The 13,113-nt window shown below is 38.0% G+C and overlaps 1 protein-coding gene across 1 annotated transcript in view; it reads left to right on the top strand.

Moving 5' to 3' along the window:
* LOC139444152 (1-phosphatidylinositol 4,5-bisphosphate phosphodiesterase beta-1-like) overlaps positions 1-13,113 on the top strand; it is a 150,840-nt gene that overhangs the window by 108,872 nt on the left and 28,855 nt on the right. The window contains exons 7-8 of the mRNA XM_071225050.1: positions 6,426-6,526; positions 7,902-8,068. Coding sequence (XP_071081151.1) covers positions 6,426-6,526; positions 7,902-8,068 — 268 coding nt within the window. The remainder of the gene's footprint in view (positions 1-6,425; positions 6,527-7,901; positions 8,069-13,113) is intronic.

Raw genomic sequence — 13,113 nt, 5'->3', positions numbered from 1 at the left:
TTGCAACCATTGTGTGAAAATGGAAACACATTATAAAGATGGCAGCTGGAATTGTTGAATGGTTTTGACATGGCTCCACAATATTTTATGAGATCATGGATATAGAGAGATGAATTTTTTGTGTGCTTCTGTAATGCTGTGGTTGTATGTCAGGATATACAGCTCTTGTTATTCAATGGAGAAATGTTGTGTAGCCTGTGATGAAATACAGGACACTTATATAACTGTGCCCCTCACCAACTGACCAGTCAGTCGACTGTGACAACTGATGTATTGGGAAGGATGCTAAGGAGTTTGTCTTACCATGTCCAATTGAACTAATATATTATATACAAACATAAAGATGCACATTTAAGACCAAAGATCGAGAATAAATTGATTTGGAACTTGATGTCTCCAACCAGGTCGGGTAGGTTGTGAGTAGGACCTGGGTACCAACAGGACTATGTGGATCCGTGGTTATTCACATGATATATTATTTAATGACGAAACTATTTCAAACTCCATGGTTACACTACAAGTCACTAATGTTCGCATTTCTTTCTCACTATGCACGCATTCCTTCTGACTTTTATATGTTTTATTTCAAATAACGCTTCAGTCAACTTCAATGTATGCATGACCAGATCATTTTATACAATCTAAATAGTTTTTACCAGGTTCCGGTAAGACAATTCCCAATCGGACAGTTCCCAATTATTGAGACCTACAATGGGTTCCCAGGAAGTCGGGTACCCAGGTCGTTAATTTGGACTCGTCACAGCCAAAGTTTCCCCTCACAAACACATCTGTTCATACTTTTAGGACCAGGTTTGGATGCGACATTAAACCCCATTTCACCTCACCTTAAACAACAAATTAGATTGACCTTAGCCCACATGCACAAAGCAAATGAGTATTGTAGCTGCAATTCTAGCAGGCATAAATCTACAATAGTAGTAATGCTATAATCGCTTTGTACAAATTAGCCTTGGTCTACACATAACCAGTCCACTGCTGGTATGGGATCTTCTTGAGTTGACTTTGGCCCTAGTCCCTTAATAAAGTACCCGAGGTCAATATGTCTGTGAAAAAGCCAATTAATGTAAACAAGTTGACCATGGCGTTATAATGAAATCTAAATCAATGTATTCCATATATAGATTCTAAAATTATGTCACATCATATGGAAGGCAGGTCACAAGCCTCAACACAGAAATACCCTCATACAAAATCAATGTCAACCACAAGTGCCACCAGATAGGACCTTGTTAACTTCTTATGGGTGTGGCAGGACTTGTTATATTAATCGAACCAGCCCCATGATTTGGCCGTAAGAAGCTATGTGTAGCAGAGGAAAACAAGTCGTGGCCAGGAGCCATGTCATATTACCCAGTATTACCACATCGGCGATACAGCATCTACTCTGTGACTCTGGAATGCCCAGTTGGGATCCTGGGGACAAATCGGCCAGGATCACCAAATTGGATTTTCTGGTGAAACTAGTTTAGATAAGCTCATTAAAATATCAGGTGCACTTCGGCCAGATGACCAACTTAGGATTTTGTGCTGGAATGGTCCAAATGCATGAATTATAGGGATTCAGGGCCCACTTGCTCAAAGCAATGTTAGCACTCTCATATTTTAACATAGGCTTACAATAGTAGTAGTGCTAAGATCGCTTTGTGCAAGTGGGCCAAGGAATTGGGTTAATTGAGATCAAGTGGTTGGGATTCTAAAATACACTGTGTTCAGATTGATTAGTTCAAAATTTGAAGTAGAATGGTCCAAATGAGTCAGATGTGATTTTGGCGTACAGTTCACCCTGATTAATCTCCAGACAAACTTTGGGCTGAGTTCAACTAGTTTGGATCCTGGTGTACAGTTCGTATTCTGACAAAGTTACCTTTGTTCTGTGCCCTCGAACAGTAGTATTTCCAGTTCCGTAAAGTTATTTTATCGCTGCTACGTGACAGTGATTGGGACTTCCATGCATTCATTTAGAGAAAATAGATGAAACAAAACCCATTCATTTTTGTAGGGGGTTGATAAGTGATGCCTTCAGAAAATATGTTTTTTTAACAAAATGTTTTTGTGTTACACCATCAGATATATGTTATTGTTCAAGACATAAGCAGACAATTTCACCCCAGCACTAATTAGGCCACACAGTACCCCGAACAAGATGTGCTGCATTGTTGGTTGAATGGGACCAAAGAGTTGATACATTTCGGAAATAGAAGTGGATTTTAATTAGGTTTAATTGGATCCAAATAAACCTGCATTTGATAGCAAAATAGATAAGAGTTACAATACAGAATGATATCCAGTTGGTCATTGTTTCAATCATTATTTATGCTAATAGTATGTTATGTTTAGGGGAGTACTGCCTTGTGGTCTGAGATTGGTTTGGTTAGCCCAAAGTGGAAGGCCTACAACTACTGTAAATCCTTTAACGTCGGTTTACAAATGTGGAGTTGTGTCCCCTAGCCATGCCAGGAACTGGTAGTGGTAGACTGAAATCCATGATTTGCCACAATTTGCCATGATTATGCATATAGATCTGCAAACAGTTCAAGTGCTTTGGTATCACTGGGTCTTAAGGTCTACCACCTACATCACAGGGTACGTAACTGACTTATCTGCTTTTGAACACTGGCTACTTAGTACTTGTGTCGGGGCGGTCGGGTAGCCTAGTGGTTAAAGCGTTCGCTCGTCACGCCGAAGACCCGGGTTCGAGTCCCAACATGGGTACAATGTGTGAAGCTCATTTCTGGTGTCCCCCGCCGTGATATTGCTGGAATATTGCTAAAAGCGGCGTAAAACCATACTCACTCACTCACTAGTACTTGTGTCCATGCCAGAATTTACATGTCCATGTTCCAGGCAACAACCTTTGTCTGTCATCACCATAAGTTCAAAACGGCAGTAGACCCATGAAAATCGGGGGTAGAATAGGCCTTCAGCAACTCATGCTTGCTGTAAAACGCAACTATGCTTGTCGTAAGAGGCAACTAACGGGATTTGACCCGTGAAGATCTGGGGTAGAATAGGTCTTCACCAACCCATGCTTGTCGTAAGAGGCAACTAACGGGATCAGGTGGTCGGGCTCGCTGACTTGGTTGATACATGTCATCGTATCCCAATTGCATGGATCGATGCTCATGATGTCAATGACTGGATTGTCTGGTCCAGACTCGATTATTTACAGATGGCCGTCATATAGCTGGAATATTGTTAAGTGCAGCGCAAAACAACACACACACACACACTAAATAAAGAAAGAAAGAAAGAAAGAAAGAAAGAAAGAAAGAAAGAAATAAATAAATAAATAAATAAATAAATAAATAAATGGCAGATTATCTCTTATTATCTGCCAAGAGATTCCAATGGGCGCAAAAAGCAAAATAGTGATGACAATTACACACAATGATGACACCAAGAGTTCATAAAAAGGGTGACCATGTCCTACATTACCAGTATCACCCTCCACTCACACGAGTTTCATTAAACAGTGTGTGTTTGTTGCCTAACGCTGCCCCCGGCAATATTCCTGATGGTTTCTCTGAAGTGCAGGACATCCATGACCTGCATCACTCTGGGCTGGGCTCCGCCATGATGCTGACATGCTGTTCTGTTGCTCAAAACAGAGCTCAAAGCAGAAACCAACTAACTTGAGAACTGTTAAATATGAACCTATCAATCTCCAAGGGTTGAAAGGTAAATCTTGGAGTCATTCAAGTCTGTAATGTTGAAAAAGATCTTCAATAAAGTTTTAACAGAAAAACAATTTACTGTATATTCACGAAAGATGTTTTTTTTCCAAATTATTGATTGAATTCAGTGAAAAAAATGTAAAAGAATAATAGGTTTAATATTTTTGCACATAAAGCCAGTCTTTCACTGCCTACTTTGTAATACATGTTTGTTATGAAACTGATTTATCCGTAGGAACAGACATGTTTTGTTCTAAATAAGGGGTAGGAACTATAAGGAACATTTACACTGTCTTAAAGGAGTTAATTAGATCAATATGAGTTACTCAAGATATATTTACCTTCCTTGCAACCTCGCTGTGCACATTCTGGAGTAAACATGAGCAGTTGAGAGGAAAATATTTCAGTGAGGCCATAAATGGCTCAAAAAACTACATTTAGCAACAAAGGCGGTTGAAAGTAAGGGACGTAGGCCAGAACGGCCAGTGCTTTCCATAATGTACAGGATATTGTGCAGTTTATGCAGCTAGCATTTAGCGAAGGGCTTTCAGGAAACTAGAAACTACTTCCCTGGCAACTGATAACCAAAACACAGGCTTCAAAGGTGCCATGTGTGTCAGATGTAATTAGTTGTCTTGTGTACGTGATATTGATTTGCCTGTCAATAACGAGCAGGGCTCAATGGTCAGGATGTCGTTAGCTTTTGTGGCATAAATTTACCATTTCTTGTTTTACGACGTCCCTACTGAAGATATAACGTGGAATTGGAGTATGGTGTTTCTAGGTTGCGTTGGGTTGCTGTAGTTATTAGAAAAACATAGATTTATATCCAACACAAAGGCTTGAATGCATCATTAAATCTTGAAGATGATTTAACCATGGTGATTTGACTAGAGTGGAATGCTGTGTCAAGATTGTTCATGTGGCAAGAATATGTGAAAACAATATCATATTTGTACCTTTACGAAAGTCCACAAATACTTGGTCAATTGATATTATGGTCGTCGGATGTATGCAGTTATTTCGTTTGCGCAAATGGTGCATGAAGGCAGTAGTTATTGAAGGCAATCTTCTGAACAAGAAGTAATAAGGAAATGGGTTTGTGGTAGAGTTTTAAAGGATCAATATCTCACCATCCCGTATAGATTCGTGTTACTGTAGTGTAATGTATCAGCTCCAGCAAACCTTGCGTCGGACTCCCGGGGACCTGGGAAAAAGTTCGAGTTATACAGGGTTCGAATACAGGGGAATTCCATGATTAATTTCGCTATATGGGATTTCCAAATGAGTTCAAGGCAACTGGGTATTCGACACTACAAGTTTGACTGTATTTGAACAAATGTTACTGTAGTTGATGTATTCAAAACCGAGTTTCCAAGGTTGAGCATTTAGTAAAGACTCTTTTCCATGGAGCTTTAACTAGGTTAAGCTTCTTACAACATCACATTTCTGGTGTCCCCCACCGTGATATTGCTGGAATATTGCTAAAAGCGGCGTAAAACCAAACTCACTCACTCACTCTTACAACATCAAATTGATAAAATGATGAAAACTAAAATTTGGGAAAAAAATCTCCATGGGTTATCCGAATAAAGGTCACTTGAAACTTGTTTGAAGCATTGCATGGGGAGGGGTTGGGTCAGAGTTGATAGCTGAGGAGATTGAAGATATGTGGGATATGATAACAGTGCAGGGATTGTGTCTAGCGGAATCTGTGGATCAATAGGTTGCTTGCACAGCTGGAGAAATATTAAGGCCCCTATTTTTGAATAATTTACAGATTTACCATCGGGTAGGTGGACAGTGAATAGAAGAATATATGACTTCCCAAAACAGGTTTTCATTATCAATCTGGGAAAATATATAATGCAATGAATAGATATTAAAGAATGCATTTTGAATGACATTTAATGTTGGGGTAGGAAGAAGTGACAATGACCACTATTATCTGGAAAATGGTGCAACTTAGAATAGCTGTGTATTATGTATTTACATCACTTTTCTGGAATAGGGGATGTTTTCATCACGGGGAGTTAACGTTTAAAAAATGCATGGTCAATGGTCGTGTTGGTTTTTAAAACCTTATATGTAAAGTATATCGATAAAGATTATTAAATTGCTTATTAGCTGACATGATTTATGAATACAGCTAGGCGGCTCATTTGCGACTGCATGAAATCTTACTGTAGCTACTGATCGAATGATCAGGCTCGCTGACTTGGTTGATGCATGTCATCATATCCCAATTGCGAAGATTGATGCTCATGATATCAATCACTGGATTGTCTGGTCCAGTCTGGTTTATTTACAAACCGTCGTCATATGGCTGGAATATTGCTGATTGTGGAGTTAAACAAACAAACAAAAGCAAAGCGTTGTTCCGTTCAGTTTACGAAATACAAACTGGCAACTTTCTAGCTGGGCAGGTAACTTTTGTGAGTGGTCATACTGCCTGTCTGATTCTTTCTAAACATTCATCACTGGCCTAAGCCTTGATATGCCTGAGATATTGATAAAATGTGATAGATATATGAAATAATTTCATAAGTGTTTTTGGTGTTCCTGAGGTAGTTTTCAAAGCCAAGCAGATATACTACCAGTTATTGAAAACTCCTTAAAATCTTCCAAATCCTATTTTCCAAACAGCTGTTTATAACCGGATTCTAAGTCCTGATCTACTTTCATCGTCTGTTTCTCTGTTAACTACATGAAACTGCTTCTTCTTTTCAGAATGGCACAGTCGACCCCAACAAATTCTCATTTGACAATTTCTTCAATTTCCATCACCAGCTTGTGGGAAGGACGGAAGTTGTCAAGGTCTTTGAAGAAATGTTAGTTTCAAATTTCTTTTCAATATCTGTGGTATATGTTAAGTCAATACTGAACTCTCTAAAAGTATAGGAAGTCAGTATTGGTGACTATTAATTGTTATCATGTAGGGTGCAGTAACCAAGTTGTCAAAGCCACAGCAATTCACTGTGCAGAGTTGTGTCCCTTGTCTGAATTCAGGATCTGATGATCATGGATTGGAATCTGGATTATTATTCTGTGGTAAACATCTACAAACTTCATCACTTTGAGCTTTCCGTCTCTTAACCTAAATGTCACTCTGTGATGTGACTGAAAGACTGTTCAAAGTGACAATGAAACCAGCCCACACACTAAATAACAAACCTTTGTACATTCGTCATGCTATGGCAGTGAATATGTTCATCAACATCCTTGTCAAGTTATGTACAGACTAAACCCTAGCTATGTACAGTAGATACTTGCATACTTCTTGATTGATTAATGAGTATAGGCTAGTAGTTCACAGTTCATGGACTTGTTGATCAGCACATTATGAAGTGATTTATTGATTGTTTTGTGATTTTAAGGATGAGCCATTAGTGATGCCATTTGATTGTGACGTCAAGGTAACCAATGACGTCACAATGGTCTGCAAAAAATTGTGATGCAATTTCATTGCAGCGATATCTACAGTGTAGATATCTCTTGATCTCACCCACTCACTTGTGATACCTTTGTTATACTATTGCAGTAGATGTGATACCTACGTTATATCATTGCAGTAGATGTGATACCTACGTTATATCATTGCAGTAGATGTGATACCTACGTTATATCATTGCAGTAGATGTGATACCTACGTTATATCATTGCAGTAGATGTGATACCTACGTTATATCATTGCAGTAGATGTGATACCTACGTTATATCATTGCAGTAGATGTGATACCTACGTTATATCATTGCAGTAGATGTGATACCTACGTTATATCATTGCAGTAGATGTGATACCTACGTTATATCATTGCAGTAGATGTGATACCTACCTTATATCATTGCAGTAGATGTGATACCTACGTTATATCATTGCAGTAGATGTGATACCTACGTTATATCATTGCAGTAGATGTGATACCTACGTTATATCATTGCAGTAGATGTGATACCTACGTTACATCATTGCAGTAGATGTGATACCTACGTTATATCATTGCAGTAGATGTGATACCTACGTTATATCATTGCAGTAGATGTGATACCTACATTATATCATTGCAGTAGATGTGATACCTACGTTATATCATTGCAGTAGATGTGATACCTACGTTATATCATTGCAGTAGATGTGATACCTATGTTATATCATTGCAGTAGATGTGATACCTACCTTATATTATTAGTGTACTTGTGATGTAGGGGGGCCAAAAAGAAGCCCTACATGACAGTGGAACAGTTTACGGAGTTCCTCAACAAACACCAGCGAGATCCACGGCTCAACGAGATCCTCTACCCATTCTACACAGTAGCACGTGCTCAGGAACTCATAGATCAGTATGAAACCAAAACCGGGATGGCCCAGAAAGGTTGGACTCTATGTTCTCTGTGTAAAACCTACCCCTCTTTAGTCAAAGAATTAACAAATAACTGAAAATTAAATCTTGGCTTTTGAAATTTGGATAAGAATGTCTTTGTAATTGATTTATCAACAGGCTATTTTATGGATAAGAACAAATTCATACAATGTGATGTAGTCCTTTTGAAACCGATGATACAGGCAGGATTTTTAACATGGTTAGGTTTTGTACTGCTTGGACCTGTTGTCCTGATTGCTAAAGAGTGACAAAGGCATACTATATGTTAATACTACATCCACGTATGATAACTGAAGTGGACAAAAGGTTGTTCCCTACTTTTGCATCTTCTTTTAGAAGGGGCAGTCGGGTAGCCTAGTGGTTAAAGCGTTCGCTCGTCAAGCCAAAGACCTGGGCTCGATTCTCGACATGGGTACAATGTGTGAAGCCCATTTCTGGTATCTCCCGTCGTGATATTGCTGGAATATTGCTGAAACGGTGTAAAACCATACTTACTCACTCTCTTTAATTCTCCTATCTGGGTGTTGTCACAGAAATGGTTGAGATGTCTGTACAAAGGGAAGTAACTCCTGTCAAATGGCAATGGTCACCTAATGTTTTTCACAATATGAGTACTATTTGATCTGTGTAGTTATGACATTAATATGTGTTTGTACTATGTGATTAATGATCAAAATTTCTCGATGTCTCTATCTCAGTGACTGTTTGTGACAAGCTTTCAGTCTAAATCTATGTCCAACTGTCTTGAATAAATGCTGCATGTATGATGAAAATTGAAATCTGTCAGCATTTAGATGTAACTTACCCATCCTGTGTTCTTCGTCAGCTGGATGTTGTGAGGCTAAGATCACTATGTTTATAAATGTTATACATTTCAAATGTGAAGACTGTTGCCATGACAATGCATCAGTGTCATCTCTGTAATAAAATGTTTTTACTCAATATTCAAGAGGATGTATTCTTATATGTGTATTTTTTTTAATAATCATCCTTTCTCTTATTACATGAAAGGAATACATTTTCTCACCTTTCAAGAAAATTATGACATAGAATTTGATTTAGAAGAATATTTATTTAATTATTTCAACTTTTACTTGTGTTTACAGAGGAAGGTAAGAATGGCAACCATATATACTTGAGAATGTAGACTTTTAAGTTTGATTTCAGAGATTAATAAATAATTTCAAAACCAGTTCAATGAGGGAAAAAATTAACAAGTACTAAATAAAAAGTGAGAGAAAATATTACACGGCTTGTGAGTTAAATGTGAAATTATTGTTTAAATTACATAAGAACAATTGTCATGAACATGTTCTGGTATTTTTGTGATTTGAAAAAACAACTATTGGGCTGGTTTTACCATTTTTTCCTAGCTTGTGTTGCATGGTATTTTGAACACAACACCTCATTAGCTTGTAGACAGAATATATAATTTACTTGTACTTTGTTTTTGAGTGGTCCTGTGAATTTATATAGTCCTCCTCCCAATCTTGCATTTTAGTGCATTTAGGACTAGCACAGATACTTGGTCCTTCTTCACTTTTTTTTTATTCGTTTCTATAAATCGCCTCAAATGTGATTATTTTACTTTTATTCTACACACAAATCACATATGTATTCAGGCAGTTTTGGTATGTGATGGAACAACTACACTGTTGTCTCCATGTACCTTACACTAAGGCTTAGATGATTCACTGATGAAGTAGGATATAACACTTAGGCTTGGATGATTCACTGATGAAGTAGGATATAACACTTAGGCTTGAATGATTCACTGATGAACTAGGATATAACACTTAGGCTTGAATGATTCACTGATGAAGTAGGATATAACACTAAGGTTTAGATGATTCACTGATGAAGTAGGATATAACAGTAAGGCTTGAGTGATTCACTGATGAAGTAGGATATAAAATTAAGGCTTGGATGATTCACTGATGAAGTAGGATATAACACTAAGGCTTGAATGATTCACTGATGAAGTAGGATATAACAGTAAGGCTTGAATGATTCACTGATGAAGTAGGATATAACAGTAAGGCTTGAATGATTCACTGATGAATTAGGATATAACAGTAAGGCTTGAATGATTCACTGATGAAGTAGGATATAACAGTAAGGCTTGGATGATTCACTGATGAACTAGGATATAACAGTAAGGCTTGGATGATTCACTGATGAACTAGGATATAACACTAAGGCTTGAATGATTCACTGATGAAGTAGGATATAACACTAAGGCTTGGATGTTTCACTGATGTACCAGTGCTATCCCCCTGAGGGATTCTGGGGCAGATTAGGGCCCCAGTACCCAGTCTCACAATTGGAGTTTGGGGACAAATTGCATGTCAAAGAGTCAACCAGTCTGAGGATCCAGTGGTTACCAGGAAGGGCCTGACTGATTGATTGTGTCCCACCATGCTCATTCCGTTAACCACTGGTCTGCCTGGCCCAGACACAATACATCACAGTCTTACATCATAACCCTGTAATATTGCTAACATTCACCCACTCCTCCAAAAGAGAATACCATGTTGATATAAGCATTGGTGGCATGGAGTGCTTTGTCGTGTAATGTGTCATCATTCGCAGTGCAGAGTTGTGTCCCTTAGCAATGCCATGATATGCTGGTCTTTGGCTCGAATCACAGATTTACCATAGTTACTATACCCATTAGTTTCACAAAAGCGGTTAATAAATAATTTCAAAACCAGTTCAATGAGGGAAAAAATTAACAAGTACTAAATAAAAAGTGAGAGAAAATATTACACGGCTTGTGAGTTAAATGTGAAATTATTGTTAAAATTACATAAGAACAATTGTCATGAACATGTTCTGGTATTTTTGTGATTTGAAAAAACAACTATTGGGCTGGTTTTACCATTTTTTCCTAGCTTGTGTTGCATGGTGTTTTGAACACAACACCTCATTAGCTTGTAGACAGAATATATAATTTACTTGTACTTTGTTTTTGAGTGGTCCTGTGAATTTATATAGTCCTCCTCCCAATCTTGCATTTTAGTGCATTTAGGACTAGCACAGATACTTGGTCCTTCTTCACTTTTTTTTTATTCGTTTCTATAAATCGCCTCAAATGTGATTATTTTACTTTTATTCTACACACAAATCACATATGTATTCAGGCAGTTTTGGTATGTGATGGAACAACTACACTGTTGTCTCCATGTACCTTACACTAAGGCTTAGATGATTCACTGATGAAGTAGGATATAACACTTAGGCTTGAATGATTCACTGATGAACTAGGATATAACACTTAGGCTTGAATGATTCACTGATGAAGTAGGATATAACACTAAGGCTTAGATGATTCACTGATGAAGTAGGATATAACAGTAAGGCTTGAGTGATTCACTGATGAAGTAGGATATAAAATTAAGGCTTGGATGATTCACTGATGAAGTAGGATATAACACTAAGGCTTGAATGATTCACTGATGAAGTAGGATATAACAGTAAGGCTTGAGTGATTCACTGATGAAGTAGGATATAAAATTAAGGCTTGGATGATTCACTGATGAAGTAGGATATAACACTAAGGCTTGAATGATTCACTGATGAAGTAGGATATAACAGTAAGGCTTGAATGATTCACTGATGAAGTAGGATATAACAGTAAGGCTTGAATGATTCACTGATGAAGTAGGATATAACAGTAAGGCTTGAATGATTCACTGATGAAGTAGGATATAACAGTAAGGCTTGGATGATTCACTGATGAACTAGGATATAACAGTAAGGCTTGGATGATTCACTGATGAAGTAGGATATAACACTAAGGTTTGAATGATTCACTGATGAAGTAGGATATAACACTAAGGCTTGGATGATTCACTGATGTACCAGTGCTATCCCCCTGAGGGATTCTGGGGCAGATTAGGGCCCCTGTACCCAGTCTCACAATTGGAGTTTGGGGACAAATTGCATGTCAAAGAGTCAACCAGTCTGAGGATCCAGTGGTTACCAGGAAGGGCCTGACTGATTGATTGTGTCCCACCATGCTCATGCCGTTAACCACTGGTCTGTCTGGCCCAGACACAATTCATCACAGTCTTACATCATAACCCTGTAATATTGCTAACATTCACCCACTCCTCCAAAAGAGAATACCATGTTGATATAAGCATTGGTGGCATGGAGTGCTTTGTCGTGTAATGTGTCATCATTCGCAGTGCAGAGTTGTGTCCCTTAGCAATGCCATGATATGCTGGTCTTTGGCTCGAATCACAGATTTACCCTAGTTTCTATACCCATTTGTTTCACAAAAGCGGTAAATACCTAAGCTCTGCATCATTACCATGGACAGTAAAATATATATAACTGTAGATACTTCTATGTCTGAACATTAATAATACCTGAAAGTGGATCTCTGGTTACATATTGCAGGAGACCCGTGAAGATACGGGGTAGAATAGGTCTTCAGCACCCCATGCTTGCCATTAAAGGCGACAGTGCTTGTCCTTAGAGGCGACTAACAGGATTGGGTGGTCAGGCTCGCTGACTTAGTCCAATTGCATGGAAATCAATCACTGGATTGTCTGGTTCAGCTGGAATATTGCTGGATTATTGCTGAGTGCGGCATTAAATAACAAACAAACAAAACATATTGCAGTGAACTAACTTTACAGAGGTTCTTTACCTCTGTATTACCTCCCTTGGAAGAACATGATTTCACAATTTGAACAGGATATGTAGAAGGAAGAAGAAACATCACATTCCATCAGTTTGACCATTGCCAATGTTTTATTATCCTTGCGGAGACATTTATTTGCATAGGTGTTTTCAAGGACAGAATTTACACAAAGATGACTGAGCAAGGATTTTAAAGATTAAATGAAAGAACTGGATGATTGATCGGTCATAAAACTACTTTCATAAGCTATCTGTGTGTCATTATCACAATTAAAAGTGGATTTCTGTTACTGTATATATTGCACTCTTGCAAATATGCATGGCAAATGTGTGTTCTGTTTTTTTGTGTTGTTTTGATTTGGATTGAACAAATACTTGAATTG

This window comes from Haliotis cracherodii, unplaced genomic scaffold (genome assembly GCF_022045235.1).
Source record: "Haliotis cracherodii isolate W230 unplaced genomic scaffold, xgHalCrac1.p SCAF_5, whole genome shotgun sequence".
NCBI classification, from domain to species: domain Eukaryota; kingdom Metazoa; phylum Mollusca; class Gastropoda; order Lepetellida; family Haliotidae; genus Haliotis; species Haliotis cracherodii.
Note: the sequence above shows the minus strand (reverse complement) of the source record. Positions and strands in the feature narration are given on the sequence as shown.